The 25,043-nt window shown below is 37.4% G+C and overlaps 1 protein-coding gene across 1 annotated transcript; it reads right to left on the bottom strand.

Moving 5' to 3' along the window:
• Nucleotides 1-1,463: 1,463 nt before the first annotated feature.
• On the bottom strand, nt 1,464-8,846 carry LOC113064559 (adhesion G-protein coupled receptor G7-like). Its single transcript, XM_026235411.1, has 10 exons — nt 8,744-8,846; nt 8,516-8,644; nt 8,269-8,429; nt 7,718-7,867; nt 7,281-7,393; nt 4,578-4,906; nt 3,071-3,152; nt 2,130-2,288; nt 1,739-1,898; nt 1,464-1,562 (listed from the first exon to the last, which is right to left on the bottom strand). The coding sequence occupies exons 1-10, from the start codon at nt 8,844-8,846 to the stop codon at nt 1,464-1,466; spliced, it is 1,485 nt and encodes a 494-aa protein (XP_026091196.1).
• Nucleotides 8,847-25,043: the final 16,197 nt, after the last annotated feature.

The raw sequence follows: 25,043 nt of genomic DNA, 5'->3' as shown, positions 1-25,043 counted from the left end.
TATTATATAAATTATAAATCAGTGGTGTGCAGTGGTTTTCTAAAGTAAGGAGGCTTTTTTTTTTTTTTTTTATCAGATGTAACTTCATGTCCCAGTCACATTTTCTTAGTTAAAAAAAAAAATTAAAAACCTTCAAAAAATTTTACATTAACAATGTAATGAATATAACATTTATTAAAGCCATGTATGAATCCCATCAATTTAGTGTTTTTAGGCATTTTACATTTATTAAAAACAATAATAAAAAAAAAAAACTCAAGACAGAAACAGTTTAAACAATATATTTTATTGTGAACTTATGTTCAGCTATTCATTTTATTAATTAACTTTTGACTACGTTTTAATTTTTTGGTAAATAAATTTAACCAAGCCTATTACTCATTTAAAACTCCCACAGATCAAGTTTTCAGCCCATGTAAGTCTTATTTTCACATAACAACATGGTTATGTTTAAGTGTGTGAGTTGTTTACATGCTAAATATGCAGAGGTTGGGGATGCAAGGACCGGAATTGAGAATCGCTGGTGTAGAGGAGGGCTTGTTGTTTGTCATTTCTCCAATCAAATATGCAGACATGGTTTATGTTTCCATGGCGTGATGCAACGCAACACATAAAAAGACAGCATCAGTCATTATAATCAGTAATTATGTCCCTATTAGATGCAACAAATGCCTCATTTGTAATGTGTTTTATTTGTTCTGTCTTGTCGCGCGTGTTCTGACTGGAACACAGCATCACAGTAGGGGTGTAACATTTCCGTCACACGCTTGAGGCATTCGGCCAATCAAAACACACTGTATAGTTGGCCAATCAAAGGACACCTCACTTTTGAGACCAATGAGCTCTGTAAGAAAAAAAACTATGCGTTTCAGAAAGGCGGGGCAACCTTAAACCACATAAACACATTTCATTAAAATAAATACACTAAATTATGTTCTTTTTAGCAACATCAAATGACCCCTTTACGGATCTCGTCTATGTTTGGGGTTGGTTTGTACTGTTACTCTTGCCTTTCTTGTGGGAGAGTATAGAATTATTAAAAAATAAAAATAAAAATAAAACAACACTGTTAGATCTTATATTAGATTTGATCTTCATCTTGCCTATTGTAAAACCTACCCATGACACCAATGTTAATATATAGCAAATATTACTTTAAAATATAGTTGTGTCTTGTTTCATAGTGGCTGAACCTTGAGAGCAATAAACAACAAATAAAACAAACCACATTAATTTACATATAATGTCTTTATGCCTAAATGTCTTTATGTTATATCGTAAATTTCTATCAAATATACTTTTACAATATGAGTATATGAGACTATGCATTTGATATTAAATTTACTTAAATGTCACCAGATAAAAAGTTTTCTACCACAAAAATAAAGTAGTTTAAATTGAAATAAATATAATAATAAAAGAGTTGTATATGATATTGTCTGTTGTCCTCTTTTTGTGTCCATTTAAGCTTCCTCCTTTGATTCATTCTTAGAATCCAGTTTATATCGAGTCCTTGTCTTTAGATAAGACTGCAGTGTGAATAAAAGGAAAATCTGAACACCCTTTGAAGAACAAAAAATGTAGTGGTCAGTCACCAATCAATGCAAGACAGAGATATACCTAATATCTTAAAACATAAGCTTGAATAAATCTCACAAAAATATTTTCTGAACATAAAATACAGTCCTTAGTGTTAGTTTAAATAAAAAAAAATGATAAGTATAGTGTATTAACGCACCTGTGTAGTGTTGCAGAGACAGAAGACCACACTGAGAATGATGTAAAGTGTTTTGTCATGAGTGATGAGCACAAAGTAACCAACGATCCAGGACAAACCGAGCACCACAGCCAGAGAGAAACTACTCAAAATCTTCTTCTTCATAGGAGTCCCTCGTGAGCTAAAGAACCAAAATTAACATTTAAATAATACAGAAAATATGAACTATTACAGAACAGCAAATGTTGCCTCTCTGAGAACTACACCTCAGATACTGCTCACATGAAAGAATTTAAACTATATTCAAAACAAAACTATACTTTAGTAAAGAAATGTTATTAACAACATCAGTTAAGATTACATTAAACTTGAACTTTGTTTTAAACATGGATCATTCAGTTCAGTTACATACCTCTTGAGGTTGGGATTCGCACAGCAGATGGTTTGAGAGAAGTAGACAAGCAGAGATGTGTTAAAACACAACATGACCGCTAGAGGGAGCAAGAAACCCCACAACATCGGCCGCTTCGGATCAAACCTTCCCGCCTTGTCCAGAGACGCCAACCAACAACTACAGCAATAAGAAGAGAAATAAAGACGGAGAAAAACTGGGGAATGTGTAAGTAATGTACATTAAAAATATGTTGTTTGCACACAATACTATAAATAAAATGCTATATATATATATATATATATATATATATATATATATATATATATATATATATATATATATATATATATAATTATTTTTTTATTTTATTTTTTATTTTTTTGTGCCATATCCACATTACTTCAAAAAAAAGTTAGTTTAAAAGTACAAAAACATTCCGTTGTGCTGCTTGATGTTTCAAGCTGATGTGCAATCATTTTATTTTAATGTATTTTCGTAATCATAAACACTATGGTTTGTAGGTTTGCAGTGTAAGACCTGATAGGACATGTACATCACAGAGTGTATTGATGTCTGCATTTACATCTGCTAGTCATAATTTTTTTAGTAGTATTTCTTCATCTGCAATTTGTTTAAAGGACGTTTCCTATCAAATGTCCTATATATGTTTAGAAGATGTCTTTAGGATGTGTATGATTTAAAATAAATGTAAAACTGACATCTTAAAGATGTCTATCAGATGTTTGTATAGAGCTGATGCTTTAAAGATATTTAACAGACATCTTGTAGATGTACGTGTGCTATCTGGGAAGAGTTTTTCCCATTTACTGAATGTTATTCTTCTAGTTATTTAACTCTAGTGGATAAAGAAGTAGAAGTCTTGCAGATTCACAAGAAATAGCTTACTTCCACTGTGAAATATAAAGTGGATAAAGGGATAGAAGTGATTTTTTACTTACAACTGCTCTTGTCGATAACCTAAAGGGTTCCTAAAGCTGTAGGTGGTGGACAGTGAGACGCCGACAATAACAGCAGGCAGACCTAGACATATTATATATGAATGTGATATTTCAGAATGATTATTATGAATGATATGATTATCCTCATCCTCCTTTCTTATTTTATATCTTAAGATTAGGCTACTTTTACTCACTTAACAAGTTAATCTTTAAAAATAGCAATAAATTAATAACAGTTAAATGCCATCTTCAGCTAATCTCAAAAAGAATAACGATTACCAAATTGTACTTAATAATGTTGTGAAGCTCAAATTCACATATAGCATTTAAAATGACTGTTTATTTACTGTTCTAGTAGTATATTAACTAAATAGTATATAATTGTAATATTTACATACTATAACAATAAATCATTATCAGTCTGGATTTCACTATTAAAGCTGCAGTACGTAAGTTTTTGCCTCTTTGTCGCCATTTCTGTCTGAAAAGCTGCAATTGCCGGTGTATGCTAAATTATCTTCCTTGCATGGGTTGTGCTCCGGCATGGCTCAAGTGCCGATTAATCTAATGTTTTGAGGTGAATATTTCGAGGCACACTGGCAATCAGTCACCACACCAGTGTGGACATTTACTGTACTTCGCAATCAAAGATTCTCTCCTATGTTTGGGAAGATATGACCCAAATAAGAATTTTCACCATATATATATTTATCTGAACAAGTAAGTTACAAGTCTGCCAAGTTTGTTCTGACCAACTGAGGCAATAAATCGTGCTACCAATGGAGATTAAGTGTAACCCTCGCTTACCTCATATCACATCAAACCGTGCAAATTATTATTATTGTTAAACTTTATTCTCAAATTCTTAATAGTAACTACATCAGCATTGCATGACTATGTTTATCGGGGTGTGATTTCAGTTTCATATTAAGAAATTATTTTAACCCAAAAAGCAAATTATGTTCCCATCTTTAAAATACAGATCTTGTGTATCTCAGGCGATCTGTAATCAGATGCGTATTTGAATTTGAAACTAGAATATAATTTCATTTCATTTTTATAAATGTTTCATAAACACCTCCGCCATCAAAATAATAAAATGAATTATTCTAGCTGCTGTGAGAAAAGGCAATAAATGATCAGCCACCTGCAGGATTCTTACTTGTGATAGCCTAGTAGCTGGGACAACTTCTTTATGTTTACTGACGTGAAGTAATGACGCAGCAACATTCTCGAATTTCCCGCGAAAACCTTACCCTACAACTCAAATTAGAAAACATTATTATAAGCTTATCATTGTGAAGCGAGATAAAGTAAGGCAATTGTTTTGAACACTGGCTATACATGTACTTGCTCAAGTATTGATTTCAGATCATTTTTAACCAAAAAAAAGTTACGAACTGCAGCTTCAAATATAAACTATTTAATACCATTTATCCTTTATTTACAAGTTATGCAAATAGAATTAAACTGTCATGACTTTTAATATCATTGTGTTTAAATGTACCCCAGCCGACTGTCATGGCGATGGTGCGGAAAGCTCGGGGCGGACCGTTGAGGGCATTTCTAATGAGGAAAAACACATGAGCTGCATATAAGATGTTCCAGGCAAATGTGGCCAGCAGGAAGTACTGCAACAGAGCTGTGATTGCTGTACAAGGACCCTGATCGACATTCTCCTGCACATCTGAAGAAGGAATAACGTTCTGCTCTGAAACAGATGCCTTTGAGTTCTGGACCGGGTTGTTGATCCCAAAAATGAAGAGCAGGTAGTAGGTGGTCATGCACAAACAGATGTTCACCAAGAGCATAGTGGAGTTGGCTCCTCTCTGTTTCCTGTGGAGTTGATGAAGAAAAAATGTATAATAAATAAATCAGGAGGATTAATAAAATAAATAAAAAAAATAATAATAAATACACTTTGTTCCAAGAACCAGTTGTATAGAATAACTATTAGTTTGGTGAAGTGAAACGAGTCATTATCTGGCTCGGCTCGGTGTTCATCTTCAGTTCTCTCTTCACAGCAGTTCAGTCAGTGTACTGTTTGAGTAAATGAATTACTCCGGGATATTGGTTTGTTTTTAACTCAGAGGGGGTGTCAGCCACATTAAAAAAGTTTACAGCTTAAAGGGGGGGTGAAATGCTATTTCATGCATACTGAGATTTTTACACTGTTAAAGAGTTGGATTCCCATGCTAAACATGGACAAAGTTTCAAAAATTAAGTTGTGCGTTTGAAGGAGTATTTCTGTTCCAAAAATACTACTTCCGGTTTGTCACAAGTTTCGGAAAGTTTTTTTTCGAGTATGGGTCTGTGTGACGTTAGATGGAGCGGAATTTCCTTATATGGGTCATGAGGGCACGTCTGCCGGAAGAGCGCGCGCTCTTTACTAGAGAAGAAGAAGAGCGCGCGCTCCCGTATAGCACAGCACTGAGAGCACAACACACTTCACTGATCAGAGCGAGAGCGTCGCGAAATGTCACAAAAGAAGTGTGTTTTTGGTTGCCAGGGCAAGACAACCCTGCACAGATTACCAAAAGAGAAACAGCATTAAGGGACCAGTGGATGGAGTTTATTTTTACAGAGCATCAACGGAGTTGTGCAAGTGTTTGTGTTTGTTCCCTGCATTTCGAAGATGCTTGTTTTACAACAAGGTCCAGTTTGACGCCGGATTTGCACATCGCTTATTTCTTAAGGATAATGCAGTCCCAACGAAAAAGGGTCACGATCGTGTGTTGGAACCGCAGGCGGTGAGTAAAACTGCTTCAAATATCTCTGTGTTATTAACTTAGCTATCCGCGTGTAAGCACATCAAGTAAACAACATGCGATGTTGTCATCAAACTGCACGAGTAAAACTGCTTCAAATATCTCTGTGTTGTTAACTTAGCTATCGGCGCGTAAGCACATCAAGTAAACAACATGCGATGTTGTCATCAAACTGCACTTTCCACATCTACAGCTTAAAAGAAAAAAAAAAAGACGACAAAGAAAGTGGAACTTAGTCATTTTCCAAAACCGCTAAGCAAATATATACAGTTTCAGTACATACCACATAGAGACTGATTGCTGATGCTGCTCTTGTTCAATTTCAGCCTCTGGATCTGATTCTGGATCATAAATATACGCTGAATCTGACTGTTAGCCGTGGTTTGTTTTGGTTGGTTTTGTCCTCACAGTGTCACAGCTTCCAGACGTGCTCAACACAAAAGCCTACTCGCGCTCGTGATTCTTTAGCTCCGCCCACACGTCACGCCTCCACCCAGACAGCAACATAGTGTTGGCCCAGATCCGGCCCACATCTGGCCCGCATGAAATCAATGTGGGCCAGATGTGGGCCAGACCTGGGCCGAAACTGCTTGCTGTCTGGGCAGGCACTCGTGTTTTTCCGGGGAAAATCGGTACAGACTATCTTTCTCTTATGAATATAATAAAACTAAAGACTTTTTGGAGTTATGAAGGATGCAGTACTACTCTATAGGTACTCAAGATTAACAGGATATTGAGTGAAAACGAGCATTTCACCCCCCCTTTAAGTCATTTGTGGATTAATGCGTATTGGAGATGTGAACCGTTTAAAACGATTCAGTTCGATTTGGTGAACTGGTTAAAAAAAATCTGATTACATCGAATGATTCATACACAAACCGGATATCACAAACTGCTTTGTTTTGAACTCTCTCACAACAGACACGGAAGAGAAGACAATGCTGAATAAAGTCATAGTTGTTGCTATTTTTGGACCAAAATGTATTTTCGATGCTTCATAAAATTCTAACTGACCCTCTGATGTCACATGGACTACTTTGATGATGTTTTTATTACCTTTCTGGACATGGACAGTAGACCGTACACACAGTTTCAATGGAGGGACTGAGAGCTCTCGGACTATATCTAAAATATCTTAAACTGTGTTCCGAAGATAAATGGAGATCTTACTGGTTTGGAACGACATGAGGGTGAGTTATTAATGACATAAATTTCATTTTGGGGTGAACTAACCCTTTAAGCACGTAGAATACCATAAAGGGACTAACGATTAATTGCTACTTTGAATGTTTATTTAATTATGGAATCTGTAATTGTAATAAGGATTAGAAATGTGATTAATTGTCCAGCCCTAAATCAAAATATACAGTACAATGACAAAAAATTATTCTACTATAGTAGAGTACGGTAAAGGACCATTTATTCGTATCCAGTGCATTTACCTGGTCTTAATTTGATAAACTGCGGTGAGGACCAAACCCACAATAGACAGACTGCATCCCACAATGCTGATCCAGTTTAAAGCTTCAGAATAAGTGTAGTCTGCTCTAAAGCTCTACAAGGAGAGAAAAATCTTGATAATAAATATTTGTAGTTCACCTACATTCACCAAACATTAAAGTGCCCTGTGTATTATTACTAACTACGACATGAGGTAAGCTAACATAACAAATGAAGTTAGCTTAGCATTATGCTAATGGAATATTCCCTTAAAATAGGTTATGAATCATGTCTCCTGTGCCCTTAACGCAAGGAACATTATTTACTGCATATATAGAGAGTTTCTATAGGAAATTATGTTCCATTATGCTGCCTACCTAGGAAGCTCACTAGCTTTTAAACATGTATTTTTTTTTTTAAACGAGTATGTTAAACTAACCACAAGAACTGCAAAGTTGGTGGTGTGGTTACATTCACAGTGCATTCCATTGGGATCACGTATTTTGACGCAGCCCTCTGTTCTCCAGTCTCTGTGAGTGTAGTCCCAAAACACACATGCAAAGTCATAAGATGTTGAGCCGGATGTATTCTGGAAACATAAAGATACAATGCTGTGCACTTATTTATTTATAAAGAAAGTGTTTAAGTCTATGAGAACAAAAATACAGAAGTAATAAATTATTATAACTATAGTTAAAAAAAAAATCATAATAACTTTAATAGAATATATATGGAAAATAAATAAATTATAATTCATATTTTCTGTGTCAATATTACATCATTATTGTAATTATTTCATTATTATTATTCATTTTTATTCATTTATTTTATTTTATTTTGTTTAGTGGTTGGTGTAAAATGAGCAGTATAATATACAAACCGGTCATACCAGATCCTAAATTCATTTGTAGATATTCTATTGATTAATAACACAAGTTACTGGGAAGCTCCCATATTTTATGTAATCATCATGATTTTACAATCATTTACCTCTGGCCTGATAGTGAACTCCACATTATCAAGCAAGCTTCTGTCTGACAGGCTGGCCGACACCACCCTTCTCTTGGTATTGAGTTCACTATTAAATAGTTTTGAGTTGAAAAACTGATCATTTTCATAAAGCACCACTCCAATACTGAGATTTCTGTTCCCTATTGGGAAACAGAGGGAAAATATATTCAAAACTTTGACTCTTCATTTTTAATCCTCAAAATGAGAACAGAAACATAAACGGTACCCCAGTCTTTCTGGGAATCATTCTGCATTTTGATATTTAACATGAGATCAACGGGACGTCCTGAAGAGGATGCCATGGTAGCAGCGTCTGGACCCAGACGACTTCTTTCAGGAGAATACTCTGACAGTCCTATTTAAATGCAGCTTAATTTAGTTTAAGTAGAAATGTCTTTTTGATATCATCACAGATGTATAATAATTACACTTTATATGAGGTTTCGTCACTGACCTGTTGCAGCGTAGAATTGCACTTGTGGGGTCCACTGTGACAACTTGATGCTTTGCACCACCAGGTTTGGTTGCACCAGTACACTAGAGTTAATGTTACTCATGTTCAAAGCAAAATCCTCCAAAGTCTCTGTGAGACTATAGAAAATATACATATGCAAAAGTTAAACACATATCCATCCAAACATCAAAAAAACAAAACATAAATAATAATAATAATAATAATAATGGTTGCACTTTATTTCACAGTACGTGTACTAACATGTACTTATAGTGTACTTACAGTGTATTTATCTAAGAAAGTTCTGGTAACGCAAGGTAACTACGTGGGGTAGGGTTAGGTTTAGGGGTAGGTTCAGGGTTAGTACCTAGTTATTACATAGTTATTGTAATTACTATAATAAGTACATAGTATGTACATGAGGAACAGGACTGTAAAATAAAGTGCTACCAATAATGGTTGCCTAATAATAATAGTACAATTCTTAACCATTTTCTTCTCTATTTTTTCATGTTTTACACATCTATTTTTCCAAAGTTTTGCTGTGTAATAAATATATCTAAATGTGAATTTTGTAAAGGGACAAATAAATATATACTACACCTAGTATTTTTTTTTTCAAACTTGTAGTGTAGTAATATTTACTTTTTTGTGCATATATATATAAATGTGTGTGTGTGTGTGTGTGTGTGTGCAAAATATGATCATATATATTATGTACACAAAATGTTACACAAAATAAATTAATTTTAGCATGTATTCTATTGTTTTTGAAACTTATTTGCAATTTCGAAGTAATTTGAAAATAACAAAAAAAAATAAGGATATATATATATATATAATATATATATATATATAATGCCTGTTTCACACATAAGCAGTCTGTGTGTTTCATATGTGGTGCAGAAGCAGCATGGACTCATACTCATTGTGCTTTCACACAGGACGCGCTTGCAGTCCGCTACTCGATATGTAAACAATTGCTGCACTGCTGCTGACGCAACGCTCCTGGAACGAGTAAAAAAATATGAAACGGGTACGCACTGCAGACGGATTATGTGTGAAACCGGTGTAAGGTTGTTTGCACCTTGTGCAATGAGGAATTCGTTTACAGCTTTCTCAAGCAGTTTGTGATGCATTTTGGAAACAGGAGATGAGCCCGAGGTCTAATGCACCACCAGGCTTGAGAAACCCGTTCTCAAAGACTTAACGTTACTTTTAGTCATTATTTATTTGGGTAGCACACATATTCTGAATGCCTTCAGCACAATTCAAATGGGACATTTTAATCTAGATTAAAAAGTTATATGTTAATATTTCCTATTCATGTCCTCAGTTATATTAGTCCCAGGTGTTCCCCGTTTAGTTAATTTGGTTCCAGCTGTGTGTCATTAATTAGTTCATTTGTTCCCAGGTGTCCCATTGTGTCACTTGTTTAAATAGTGTTCCCTGTGTTGAGTAATCTGTCTGGTACTAAAGGTTTTCTTAGTTCTTGTGTATGCTTGTTGATGATTAAATTCTGTATCTGAAGAATTCTCCAGCGTCTCCTCTCTACTTCCTGAGTGTAACGTGACAGAACCAGAGACCTCACCTCTCCTCGTTTATTTGCAGTTTTTCGAATGGTGTTTTGGTTTAGTTTTCCAGTGTGTTCCTCCACGTCCCTTAATGGAAGAACTAGTAATGTTCATATTCATATCATTGGGTCGGGCGAGCCCCAGTCAGGGGAGCTCCCGGTTCCCGAGTCAAGACCAGGGAGGGCTCCCATCTCCCCATTTAAGCCCAGGGAGGGCCGCAGAGCTCACTCCATTGTCTGTGCCCATTAAGATGCCTAGTTTTCCCCAATATATATATAGATATTTTTTTTTTTTTTTTGAGGGCCATCTGCTGCTAGGTGAACCAGCTAAGGTCGCGGAGGATCCCCCATAGAATCAGCTGTTAATTTGAAGATTAAATTAAAGTCCACGAAATTGAAAGTCGTGACATTTGCCAAGTATTATAGCCCATACACGGAATTGGTGCTCTGCATTTAAACCATCAAAGTGCACACACACAGCAGTGAGTTGTGAACACACCGTGAACACACACCCAGAGCAGTGGGCAGCTATAGACCCAGTGCCCGGGGAGCATCAGGGGGTTCAGTGTCTTGCTCAAGTGCACTTTAGCCATGTATATTGAGAGTGGAAAAGAGTGCTGTTCATTCCATATGTTCAGAGGAGTTTTCAATCAGTTAGATGACTATCAGGACCTTATCCCATCTGTGAAACGTGGTGGTAGTATCATGATTTGGGCTTGTTTTGCTGCATATGGGCTTGCCATCATTGATGGAACAATGAATTCTTAATAATACCAGCAAATTCTGCAGGAAAATTTCAGGACCTCTGTCTGAGAATCTCAAGAGAAAGTGGGTCATGCAGCAAGACAACGACCCCAAGCACACAAGTTTTTTTTTTTGATTCACTGATTCAAATTGTGTGTGTGTGTGTGTGTGTGTGTGTGCGTGACATTTGACTACAAAACCAGTCTTAAGTCACTGGGGTATATTTTTAGCAAAAAAAAAAAAAAAATGGGTCAAAGTATATATATATATATATATATATATATATATATATATATATATATATATATATATATATATATATATATATATATATATATATATATAGGGTTTTTTTCTGTGTAGGACAGGTATGTGTGGAGTGTAAATACTTCTCGAGAGCACTGTAAGTGTCTTCAGAGTATCGGTCTTTATCCGTGTGCATGAGCTGACTGATGGTGGCCACCACTGACTCTGCAACTGACTGTAAAGAAGATATATTATTATTATTATTACAATATTATTACATTTCTACATGATGAAGTTACACTGTCAGACAAACAAATGAACATATTGTATTGATTGAACATTCTTACCTCATTTAACATGCTGGCAGACAGCAGGTTACTGACAGTTGTAGCAGCTGAGGTGATGTTCTTGGACGTCAGCTTCTCAGGTTTGGACGTGAGCATCTGGACACTGGAGGCAACGTACATATTCTGTTCCACAGACGCCTAAACAAAACAACCAAAACCATTGTGCCAATATTTGTTTAATCAAAAGCACCTAAAATGGCAGAATCCAACCCATTGACTAAATAATTACAGTTTTTTGGTGTAAGAAATGTGCTTGCCAACAGTCAAATCAATCAAACTCTTAATTACACCAATTAAACTGCCACCAACTCTAAATATTAGAGTATATAAAAATTATATTTCATATAAAATTTTAACATAAAAAATTAACATAAAAAGTGAATAATATAATATATTAAAATAATTAACAGTGGTAATTGAAAAATAAAATGGAATTAAAACTCATAAAAAATATTAATAAACACTAATGATACTAAAATAACACTCCCATCAACTTTTGTCATTAAAAATTAATGTGAATTTGTTTAATTGTCAACCATTGTCCCCTATTGAATTTAAAAAAAGAAATACTTAAATAAATAAAACAAATACAGACGTTGACTTTGCTTTCTAACACCTCCAGGTTCAAGCCACAGTCCAGAAGTTTAACTCCACCAAATGCGGGGAAAAGTGGTAAATTCAAACACTGAGCTGAGGCCATTGGAAAACCAGCTGCAGAAGACATAAAAGACACACAAGAACAGTTAAACATGCTTGCTTCAAGAGCACAAATCAAAAATATGGGGTAAAACTATAATTTTGCATATGTATTTCCGACACAAACTTCTGACACAAATTAAGTCAAATTACTATATATTTTTATTTTATTGTATTTTTTTACTAATGCTTATATATAATGTTTTTGTGTTTATGACTATTTACTTTGTAATACTACATACCACTGGCTGTTCCTGAAGGACAAAGCTGTGTTGAATAGTTCATCTGACCGATCACAGTGACTGGGAAGGTCAAACCGTTAAGTTTTTCCTCTGGACATGTATTACCTGCAGTGAAACTACTTAGTCATCATCGACCAATACTTGAAATGATCTTTCTTGTATTACAGCCCAGAATTTAAGAGAACTCTGAAATGCATACCTGTAGGTTGAGAAGTGTTTAAAAGTTGGTTTGTGATGGTAGTTGGTGTTGATGAAGTGATTAAAGTGGTGGTGCTCTTAGCACTTAATTTAGTTGTTGTTGGAGTGGTAGTAGTGATAACAGGGGTGGTAGTATTGGAAACAGGGGTGTTAGTAGTGATAACAGGGGTGGTAGTATTGGAAACAGGGGTAGTAGTAGTGATAACAGGGGTGGTAGTATTGGAAACAGGGGTGTTAGTAGTGATAACAGGGGTGGTAGTATTGGAAACAAGGGTGGTAGTAGTGATAACAGGAGTGGTAGTATTGGAAACAGGGGTAGTAGTAGTGATAACAGGGGTGGTAGTATTGGAAACAAGGGTGGTAGTAGTGATAACAGGGGTGGTAGTATTGGAAACAAGGGTGGTAGTAGTGATAACAGGAGTGGTATTATTGGAAACAAGGGTGGTAGTAGTGATAAAAGGAGTGGTAGTATTGGAAACAAGGGTGGTAGTAGTGATAAAAGGAGTGGTAGTATTGGAAACAAGGGTGGTAGTAGTGATAACAGGAGTGGTAGTATTGGAAACAAGGGTGGTAGTAGTGATAACAGGGGTGGTAGTATTGGTAATAGGGTTGGTAGTATTGGTAATAGAGGTGGTAGTTGTTGCTGTAGTATTTGATACAGTGGTCACAGGAGCAGATGATGTGGTGTTTAGAACAGTGGTGGCAGTCGTATTAAGCAATGTAGTGTTTGCAGTAGTCTGTCCATTGACATACAGTAACCTCTCATTTACAAATGCTGTTCAAACAGAAGAAAACAATAAAGAATTTTTAACACCCATAAAAACTTTTTGTACCAACACTTGGAACATTTTGTACATTTCTCTAATCACTTCAGACATTTGTTCAATTTGCCAATAAAGAAATTATATGTTTTATTTTTTGTAGATTATAAAATTATCAGGGCTGGACAAGTATAAGAATGAGTATAAGTCGCATCAGTCCAAAAATACGTCATGATGAGGAAAAAAAAAACATATATAAGTCGCTCTGGACTATAAGTCGCATTAATTTAGAACCAAGAACGAAGAAAAACATTACCATCTAAAGCTGCGAGAGGGAGCTCTGTGCTGCTCAGTGTAGGCTACAGGAGCACTGAGCAGCATCTCTGGCAGCATAGAGCGCAATCTCGTGGCTGTAGGTGGTAATGTTTTCTCTTGGTTCATTTCTCTCGATTCATGTCAAATTAATTTTGATAAATAAGTCGCACATGACTATAAATCATAGGACCAGCCAAACTATGAAAAAAAGTGTGACTTATAGTCCGGACAATACGGTATTATTATTATTATGAAACTCCATTGCTCACTAGCTCTGAATACACATACAGACAAATCATGGGTCTGAGGAGGGGATGCTCCTGATCATATTATTTAGGCTAAGCATTAGCATTCACAAACCACTGTCCACTGTTATTTTTAACAGAAAAGAATGCAACGAGCTCGTAATCACGACTTCATAAATGGTAATTAGGAAGTTTCCAATAGCATGTGAAGATATCAGAGAATTGCTTGCTCAGCACAAAGGAGTGCATTGTTTTGTTTACTTTGTGGTTTATTATTTTCAGTCATATGGGATTTGGTAACACACTGCCCTCAAAATATATTGCTGTACACATCTAACGCTTTTGCCACTCAGAAATATTCATGCAGTCATGCAGCTCGTATCAGAAGATCTGTACTCCGGTGCGGTTAGCACTCACACTCATCGAAACATAACTGAACCGAGCATTGGCCCATCTCTTCCAACTGAGCCAGGGACTGCTAAATGGAGCAATCACACTAGTCAAATGAACCAGGCTTTGAGGGTTAAGATTGCCTAGTGTGAGCACACCCTAATTATTCTTCTGTGAAATAAAAAATATTTTATATAATGACGTTAATGTCCTGGCAGTTACAAATAGCTTGTTTTATATTGAATTTATTTGCATTATTGTTAAGATTTACAAGACATATTTTAACTGCTACTATGTAAAAGGAATACTGCTGTAAAAAAGCACCTTATTACCAAATATTATTGCTTTTGTTCATATAGCAGTACTTTTAAATGGAAAAAAATGCACAATACATTACTTTTGAATGCATTATTAGTTTTGTGCATAACAATGCGATTGATTGCGACTTATCAAATCGTGGTTTTAAAAAATGTAATCATTGCCCACAACAATAATTATATAAATAAAAAAATTCACACTAATCTAAAATTCATTCTTTTAAGAGTATTCACTGGAAATTGTTTGGGGAAATAAAATGGTTCTTCTACAGAGTGTGGTGATATTATCCGGGTTCAATCCCGGGACGTGGTTGCTTTCACACAGAAGGCGACCCGGCAATGTTCCGGCAATATGCTGGGTCTGACGTGCAGTGTGAAAGGGGCTTAAGTTTCTTGTACAGAACAACCTCCTGGACAGCAAAATAATCCGGCTTCAAAAGTGGCCACTCAACTGAGACTTCCCTACTCTCGGTTACTGAAGCCCTGGGACTGGCAAAAGCAGCTTCACAATCCTCAGTACTCATCTTACTGGACCTGTCTGCTGCTTTTGACACCGTTAATCACCAGATTCTCCTGTCCACCCTTAAAAAGATGGGCATCTCTGGAACCACACTCCTGTGGTTGAAGTCCTACCTCTCCGATAGATCCTTCAGCATGTCTTGGAAGGGTGAGGTTTCTAACTCACAACAACTTGCTACTGGGGTTCCTCAAGGCTGAGTACTTGGACCATTTCTCTTCTCCATCTACATGACGTCATTAGGATCTGTCATTCAGAAGCATGGCTTTTCTTATCACTGCTATGTTGATGCCACCCTACTCTTCTTTCTTATTCCAACCAGATGATCCGACGGTAGCTGCTTGCATTTCAGCCTGTCTGACTGACATTTCTAGCTAGATGAATGACCATCACCTTCAGCTCAACCTTAATAAGACAGAACTCCTGGTGGTTCCAGCTAACCCATTGCTTCATCACAACTTCTATATACAGCTGGGTTTATCATCCATAAACTTAAGAGTTGTGATAGATCATCAGTTAAGATTCACAGACCAAATTGCTACAATGACACAGTCCTGCAGATTTGCCTTACACAACATTAGGAAGATTAGACTCTTCCTGTCAGAGCAAGCCACCCAACTTCTTGTCTAAGCTCATATTCTCTCCAGACTGGACTATTGTATTGCTTTCCTGGCAGGCCTTCCTGCATGTACTATTAAGCCTCTTCAACTGATCCAGAATGCAGCAGCGAGGGTTGTCTTCGATAAGCCATAAAAAGCTCACATTACTCCTCTCCTCATCAGGTTACACTGGCTACCAGTAGCCGCTTGCATCAAATTCAAGGTACTGATGCTTGCCTACAAAACGACCACTGACACGGCACCAACATACCTAAACTCACTAGTTCAATCTTGTGTGCCCTCCAGAAGTTTGCACTCTGCAAGTGAACGGCGCCTTGTGGTGCCATCCCAAAGAAGTTCAAAATCACTCTCACTGACCTTTCCCTGGACTGTGCCCAGCTGGTGGAATGACCTCCTAATCTCCATTCATACAGCCGAGTTCACTCATTTTCAAGAAACATCTAAAGACTCATCTTTTTGCCAGCACTTAACCAACTAATACTAACACTTTTCATGTCTTTCATATAGTAAAAAAATAAAGTCAATTTGGATAAAAGCATCTGTAAAATTATTAAATGTAAATAAGTGCCCAGTAAGCATACCATAAAGACAGACCACCCGATGAAAACTTTTTTTTTTAAGTGTAGTTAACTCTACACTTTTTCTGAAAGTTAATCTGTAATGTTACATTAATCCTTTACCTGAAAGAAATATGAACAGCAGCATGGAGCGATCCATCATCATCCCATTAATCATCCAGATCTGGTTCTCAAAATTGTCTGGTTATGACTTATGTAGGAGGATCTCATATGTTGAGTTTGGCATGATATATTTGCATTTTAAGAAAAAAAAGAGCTATGGACACGGTAATGTGAAATGTTTTGCAACAAAAACAAAAATGACAAGAAACATGTTGGGTCGGGCAGGTCATGTCATTTTCCTACTTGGCCGACATGATAAGTACATATATCTAGGCTTTGGTAACTAGTCTGAAAAAAAAAGTGTAGTGTTGAGTATGAAAATATAGCCTATTTTAAATGTATAGTCCATCTCAAAATTAAAATTACTGGCCATCCCAGATATAACTGACTTTCTTTATGTAGAAGAAAAACACACTCATCCTAAGTCAGTTTGTACATCTGGGGATGGCATGAGAGTAAATGATTTAAATTTGGGGGTTTTCTATCCCTTTAATAATAATACATAATAATAAAAAAATGATAATAACAATAAAGAAAATACTGCTGTTTCCCTTGTATTTTAATCTGTTAAACCTGTCAAAAGTGTGGATAGGTAATGATATCATGTGAATAATTAGAAATTTGTACACCTAATTATCTCTTTACATAAGAACAAACCATTATTGAATATTCTGGAGAGATTCAAAGCAGGCGCGCACACGATTAATATCACAATACGACTATGCGTGCGTGTGTGTCTACTAATGTGACACTGCCAAACAAACTGATTTCACATCCAAGTAAACACTGCATTGTGTAAAAGATTGGCATGTGTCACACGTTTAAAGATGCATTGCTCATCTTCATTTTGTTATTCAAAGTGAGCCTTGTTTTAGATGCAAATTGCTGTCATTTCAGATACGCCTGAACAACAGGCAAATTAACAGCACATCTCAACACTGATGACGCAAATGAATGGCCAAAAGCACAAACCCCCAAAAGTAGAAAGCCATTATGATAAAGAAACTCTTCTGCCTTTACAGTATATAAATATATTAAACTATGTGCAGCCGTGCACGTACTGAACATTCAGAAAGCCAGGCGTCATCAGTGGGTTTTCCACAGCATCCTGGCTGAACTGAAGTGTACTAATGAAGCGACAATTTGCGACACACACTTGCATGCACATATACATACATACAAAGTAAACATCTTTAAAGAACTGGAATTTCAGCAGCCATCTAGCAGATCAACATCGTTACTACATATTCATTTATTTTATTATTATTATTACCATAAAAAATATTTTTGTTGATTAGATGTGTTACATATTATTTCAACCTCAAACAAAATTTATGTTTTGATCTATTCAAAAACTGGCAAAATATAAATTATTAACACTTTCTGATAATTTGATTGATAGCTGATTAGTGGAAAAGAACAGAATATCTGACATACAGTGTTTTAGTACATGGACTTTTGCTGTGGTTCTTCACACACTGCCTGGTTCCTCATCATTGAGGTTACATTTTCCAGATATACCTACATCCCGATGAATCCCTTTATGACTTGAGGTATCTATTAAACAGCATGTGGAACTGGGGTGGAAACAGAGAGAGATTACAAAAGCCTGCAGTCCAAACCTAAGCAGAAACGGACTTCAGTGACGTCTTGATCTGGGACGAGAGCCAGTGGATGAGAAGCTTGACACTAAACATCCTGGTTTTACACATCTGATCACCTCTTAGGCTCAAAGTACTTAGTCTGATCGAAGAGCCCTCAGGGAGACAAAATGAAGACACACATAAGCAGCTGATAAACTATTATTCTCCAGCAGTCTCTTATTTCTTCTTCTTATTTTGTGTGCTGGTGAACCAGGCATCCAGCAGCTTTTTGCTGTAGTAGATCTGCAAGTCATGTTCTTGAAGTTAAATAATCAAAACTAAGTACATTATAGACACAGCAGAGAAGCAATGTTCAGCTTCTTGATCTCAGACTTCAGAGTGATTCTGAGGGGATTGAAAACAGGATCAGAGGAACTGCATTTTTTAAGTAAGGAATAATCAATGGTTTGCCGTGCATTAAAGGATTTGATGTATGATGTATGTATTGATTGCATTGATTATCCTGCTTATTCCATGTCCATTTGCCAAGTTATAGACAAGTTAAAACTAGTATTGATCTTTGGAGCACAATATTTGACCAAATGGGTAAAAATGTTTGCGGCTCTGTCCCAGATAGCACATGTATGTCTACAAGATTTATGTTAAAGATTGCTTAATCTGGAAAGCATCTGATGTGTACAAACATCGGTAGCCCTTTATTTTACAGTCCTGTTCCTCATGTACATACTATGTACTTATTATAGTAATAACAATAACTATGTAATAACTAGGTACTAACCCTGAACCTACCCCTAAACCTAACCCTACCCCATGTAGTTACCTTGTATTACCAGAACTTTCTTAGATAAGAAAGTACACTATAAGTACATTTACGTACACGAACTGTAAAATAAAGTGCAACCCAAACATCTGATAGATGTCTTTAAGATGTCAGTTTTACATGCATTCTTAATCATAAATATATTAAAGTCATCTTTTAAGCATCTATTGACATATCACAGATGAGAAAAACACTCTTGCAGATGTAAATGCAGACGTCTAACCTCCTTTTTGCTGAGAATTATAATGTAGAGATCCAGAATCTAAGTGGTTTTATTAATAAAAGAAAAGTTTATGTTGGCCTACTCTTGAACATTTCTGTGTGCGCAATGGGTTCCTCTTCAAGCCCTTCAGCATGAACGGCTCTGAACCACGTGTAATCAGTCCAATTGATGGGCGAGATGTCATAGGTGGTGATGTCAGAGCCAGCATTTGGCCTTCTGTCATTCAGTAGTGCTCTGTGTGTGTGTGTGTGTGTGTGTATGTGTGTGTGTGTGTGTGTGTGTGCATGTTTTTGTGACATATCAGGACACAACTCTGTATAATGACATGGGTATGACACAGGTATTACAAGGAGAGGGTGACTTATGAGGACATAAGCCATGTCCCCATTTTTCAAAACGCTTATAAATCATACAGAATGAGTTTTTTTTGAGAAAGTAAAAATGCACAAAGTTTCCTGTGAGGGTTAGGGTTAGGGGTAGGGTTGGTGAATGGCGATAGAATATACAGTTTCTACAGTATAAAAACCATTACGCCTATGGGATGTCCCCACTTTTCACAAAAACAAACGTGTGTGTGTGTGTGTGTCATTCGCTATATGTTTGTGAGTCTTATTTAGTGTTGTTTGTCCACTGATAAGCTCAATTAAGTCAAAGCTTCAGTCAAGAGAAGTTTTTGGCGAGAGCAAGCAGCGCTCAGGCTGTGTTTTTTTTCCCTGCCCATGAAAGAAAAAGATATTGGGTAGGGACAGACGCAGTTTGTGTGTTGTCTGTTTGAGAGTGCAGCACGAATTATCAGCTCTCGAGGGAGTTGATGACCCGCAATGCGAGCGTTTTGTTACTGCTTTGCTTCACTCTCAGCAAAGCAGAAGGCTTTCTTTGAGGAGGGAGCTTTCACTGGCATTTCTCGAGGTGCCAGCCCTGCTTTCGCCGCGGAGGAGGCTGTGCTTGCGAGTTTCACTTTTGGAACCGGTGGAAGGAATGTAGACGGGTGAGTCTCTATCTTCTTCCTCAACCACCAGATCCGGCGCCTGCTCTAGGGGTTTTGGAAGCAAGCGCTGCTGCACTTCCCTTCTTCTCCAAGGAGATTGATATGGAGGGCATCAGTGAGCTCACCAGTTGCACAAGCATCAGTTACACAAGCACTATGTCTGATATTATAATGAGCAGCAATGTGGAGTGGAGCTTGCACAGTTGGCTCTCGGGGGCTGATTGTACTTTTCTCGCTGTTAAATGCTCTGCTCTCGCTGAGTGTGTCTGTGCATGTGGTCTTGGACAAGGATCTTCTTATCTCCACCTGTGTTCCCTAGATCTAGAGCTCATTCTCGAAGCTTGGAAGCCCACACTGTGGTTTCTTCCCCCTCTGAGTGAGAGCTCACTGCAGAGGCCATCTTTCTCTGAGGAGTGTTTACTGTGTTTACTCGTCTGGTTGTTTGACTACATATATTCTGAGAAATAAAATGAAATATGTATCTGACTATGAGAAGTTAGATATACAGGAGCTCTTAGGATAAAATTTCTCAAGTGAAAGTACGTGTTTACCTCTCTTCCTCTGAGGAGGTTGAGGCGGTCAGCAAGGGCTGCTGGACGGGAGCAGTCTCAATCCTACAGTGTTCCAGCCCCTCATGTTGGGCATGTCACTTCTCAGTGTCTCTAGAAGAGGCCATCAACACAACAATGGATTCCACCAGTGTGTGAGTTAGAGACAGGTAGAGATGTACCCATCTAAGGCCCTCCAGGATTCTGTAGTTCTCTATCTACACAGCTTTCAGCTTTAACAACTCACTCTTTCAGTCTCCTCTCTATCCTGGGTTTCTCATGTCACCAAAAACAGCATGGAGGATCAGACCAAAACACCCATAGGATGGTTGTTTTTTTCTGAGACACTTTGTAAACAAGGAATCCTCACCTGTACTGTGTTTTGTTGCGTCTAGCGCGTTCCTGGACAATTTATATATCACTCAGAAGGCCACGTCCCATCTCTTTTGCAACCAGAGTTTATGCAGATAATTTGAAGTCTGAATATGTGTGACTCCATGACGATTTACATGTCTTATGTTTGACTGCGTGTGTTCCAGTTTTAATTTCGTTTTCTAAATATTTTCGTCATTATTTTCGTCACGAATATATTTTTGCGGACGAAAACGAAACGAAAACTAAAAAAGAAGGCACTGATGGAGACTAAAACTATGACTAAATTGATTGACATTATCGTCAACGAATAAAGGACGAGACGAAAATAGACTGTGATGAAAATCAAATCAGCAGACGGGAGAGATGCGAGGAATGAGCAAAAGAACCGGCAAAACGGAACAGGCGAGACTGCATGAGAGAAGAGAACCAATCCGAGCCTGACTTATTGAGACGTGAAGCGAAGGTTTTCAGTTTTTAAATGAGCTCCCGGGAAGTCGGCATTCGAAGAGGTGATGTCTAAAAGAGCGACAAAATGTCCACAGCTCACTTCACGTTTGACGACGAACAAAACAAAGCGTAAAGCACGCGGAGCGCTCATTCGTGGCAAGAACACAACCAATTTGAAAAGACATTTACAGACGAGCCACCTGGACATTTTCTCAAATGTAATTTCACAACGATATTCTTTTGTTAGATGAGAGCACAATACTAATACGTAATATTACATACATTTGATTAATACTAATGTTTAGTATATTTTATTATGTTCTACTTGTTGACAATATCACAAATATTTCTATATTAGTCATGTGAAACGTAAATGTTCACATCCTATCATTATACATACTAATCTAGCAATATTGTAGTATTTAAAACATACAATATTGCTAGACAAATGAATACCTTATAAAATCTTGTTACTTTTTTTTATCCACCTAGCTGCCAACTTATTAAATATTTACTTTAAATTTATGCACTTATTGTTCAGCTCAGCTGTAAGCTTTAAGGTCCTGGACCTAACTTTATTTTTCTTTTATTGATGGTCAATTGGCAGCTAGTTATTGTTTACATTATCATGACAGTGTTTGTTGCTGCATAAAAGCTTTTGAATCGAAATAAAGACACAGTTGTGTTGAAATAAAGTTGAATTTGTGTTTTATATATTTTGGTTAAGTTTGTTTCCTATACCAGCTGTAAAAAATTGTCTAGTAAATCTGTTATTGATTTTAGTCTTATTTTAGTCGACTAAAATACCAAGCAATTTTAGTCGACTAAAATAAGACTAAAATTAAAACAATTCAGATGACTAAAACTTGACTAAAACTAAAAAGAATTATAGTCAAAAGACTAAGACTAAAACTAAATTAAAATTTCGTGTCAAAATTAACACTGGTGTGTTCTCTTCCCAGCAACAGGAGCAGGACCCCACTAACTTGTACATCTCTAACCTCTCAGTTTCAATGGATGAACAAGAGCTGGAGAACATGCTGAAGCCCTTTAGACATGTCATCTCCACACGGATACTCCGAGACGCCAACGGGGTCAGCCGAGGGGTCGGCTTTGCCAGGTAACCTTGACAACCGACACTCTCTTTGGCACATGCAAGACTAGCCAGAGAGTTTGTTCAAGAGGATACATATAAATACATCCCTCAGTTTCTTTCTTTTCCTGCTTTTCTCCCTTTCTTTGTATGGCACATGTGGGGTGGGTTGGCTGGTTTTAGGGGGCAATGGCTATGTAAGAGATCCCAGCAGAGGCTGGCTGTGTGCTTGTGTGTGTGTGTGTGTGTGTGCTTGCAAGTGCGAGTGTGCCAGCCAGGCAATTGGACAATCAGCCATGATTCGCTGAGCAGATCTGAATGGGGCTGAACAGAGGAGAGGATCCACTGTAGAGAGCACAGACTAAATCAGAATGGCAGAACACCCCTACCGTTCTTTATTTTCCCTCTTACTATACGCTCGCGCTACCACTCTCCTCTCATTCTCTAAATTAACATATAAGTATGTTTCCTCAATTAAAGGAACTTTTTATTTTTTGGTATATGAAGATCGCATTCAAACAGGGATTTTGACATGAAGATGACATGTTGTGGGCCTGAGGACCGTCATTTTTGATAAGAGACTTTAGCCTTGAGAGTCCTGATGCTGTGGCTCAGGACCTCGGAGAGCAGGCCCCCCTGGGGAAAAGCAGTGTACACCGCATTACATGGTGCTCGTCTCTCCTCAGTGCCCTCAGAAGACCGATCTGCCAAACGTGCTGGTGTTCCAGGGGATGGCGGTCTCCAGCCAACGTTTCTCTCAGTTACTGCCTGCAAACATGGCAGTGCAAAGAGGCTCGCAACCTCCACGGAGGCTAGTTCGGCCGTCTCCTGACTGTGCGCCGTTTCAGGGCACCGAGCTAACTGCTCTGATGACATCAGAGATCAGTCTCGAGAGGCTGATTACTTTAGGAGACTATCTGACAGCGTGAGAACTACTGCCAAATGTTTCTCAATGGGTCCTGCACACTGTAGTGAGAATCCACAGAATCCGGTTTGGTTCTCCTCCGCCTCAATTCAACAGGGCCTTTTCCACACTGGTGGGCCCCGAGCAGGCTCTGGTAATGAAACAGAAGTAGACACTCTCTGAGGATGGAGGCCATCGAGATGATCCCTCCTCGCATTGCAGAGTCCAGGTCCTACATCCAGAACTTCATCTTTCCTCATCATAGGAAGTTCCTGAGATTTGCTTTTAGGGACAAAAGCCTACCAATACTGGATCTTTCTCTGGCATTGCACTCTCACTCCACACTTTCACGACTCATCCACATAGATGATTGGTTTATATTAGCTCAATCAGGGCAGATGGCAGTTCGGCATCGAGGTGTCGTTGTCGCTCACACTAAAGAGCTGGGGTTAACGCCAAGAAAAGTGTGCTTTGTCCAGTACAGAGAACCACTTATCTGGGCATGGTGTGGGATTCGACCACGATGCAGGCATGTATGTCTCCTGCTTGGATTGAGTCGATCCTTACCGCAGTCATGAGAGTCAACTAAGGCTAGAATTATATTGGAGAAGGCGCGCTCAACTCCCACGTCGTTTAGTCGGTGCGAGTAATAAAGTTATCCAGAAATAAAAGAAAAAAAAAACACACTCTCAAGAAATCCTTTTATAAATGTATTCGTACAATGTCTTACACAGGCACGTTTCGGCCTAAGCCATCATCAGTGTGTACCAAGAAGCAGGGGAGGTAAAAGTACTCAAAAGTTATACTCAAGTAAAAGTAGATGTATCTAAATAAAAAAATGACTCCAGCAAAAGTAGAAAGTCCTCCATTCAAACAGCACTTGAGTAAAAGTACAAAAGTAAGTACTGGAAGTAAAAAGTAAATATTCAAATTAACTGTAAATATCAATAATTAAGCAGATCAGTTGTTTTGGGAGTGATATGCAGTGTTTTAATTGAACAAATTATGAGATTAGATACTTTAGAATTTGTTAGATTTACAATCAAAAGAGGCAATGAAGAACCTTATAGCAGTATAGGGATTGAACTTTCAATAGACATGTTCCATAACATCATAGCAGCATCAAACAGAAGATGTGCAAGATACAAGGTAAGACTATTTCAGAATATCAATGAGGAAGAACCACCTCTTTAAAGAGTTAGTTCTCCAAAAAAAATTAGGGGCTAAATATCACGTTATTGGTATTGTCGCTTCGACCTGCGGACATGAAAAACAACCACAGACTTGGCAAAACTGGTTGGCATATACTACATAGAGCCATAATTCACTGACAATCTACACAAAAATAGATTTTTTTCTCGATTTTGAAAGCGATTTTGTGTTAGTTGTCGGTGGACTATGGCTCTG

Source organism: Carassius auratus, chromosome 47 (genome assembly GCF_003368295.1).
Source record: "Carassius auratus strain Wakin chromosome 47, ASM336829v1, whole genome shotgun sequence".
NCBI lineage: Eukaryota > Metazoa > Chordata > Actinopteri > Cypriniformes > Cyprinidae > Carassius > Carassius auratus.
This window is presented reverse-complemented; position numbering and strand designations above follow the sequence as displayed.

What these genes read in the sequence shown, in the direction of transcription:
- LOC113064559 (XM_026235411.1), bottom strand. Translation starts at nt 8,846, where the DNA reads ATGAGTAACATTAACTCTAGTGTACTGGTGCAACCAAACCTGGTGGTG. An exon ending in GTTTATCAAATTAAGACCAG is followed by an intron (nt 4,907 to 7,280) that starts GTAAATGCACTG and finishes TCAACTCCACAG; the next exon opens with GAAACAGAGAGGAGCCAACT. An exon ending in GGTTATCGACAAGAGCAGTT is followed by an intron (nt 2,289 to 3,070) that starts GTAAGTAAAAAA and finishes TTATTGCTGTAG; the next exon opens with TTGTTGGTTGGCGTCTCTGG.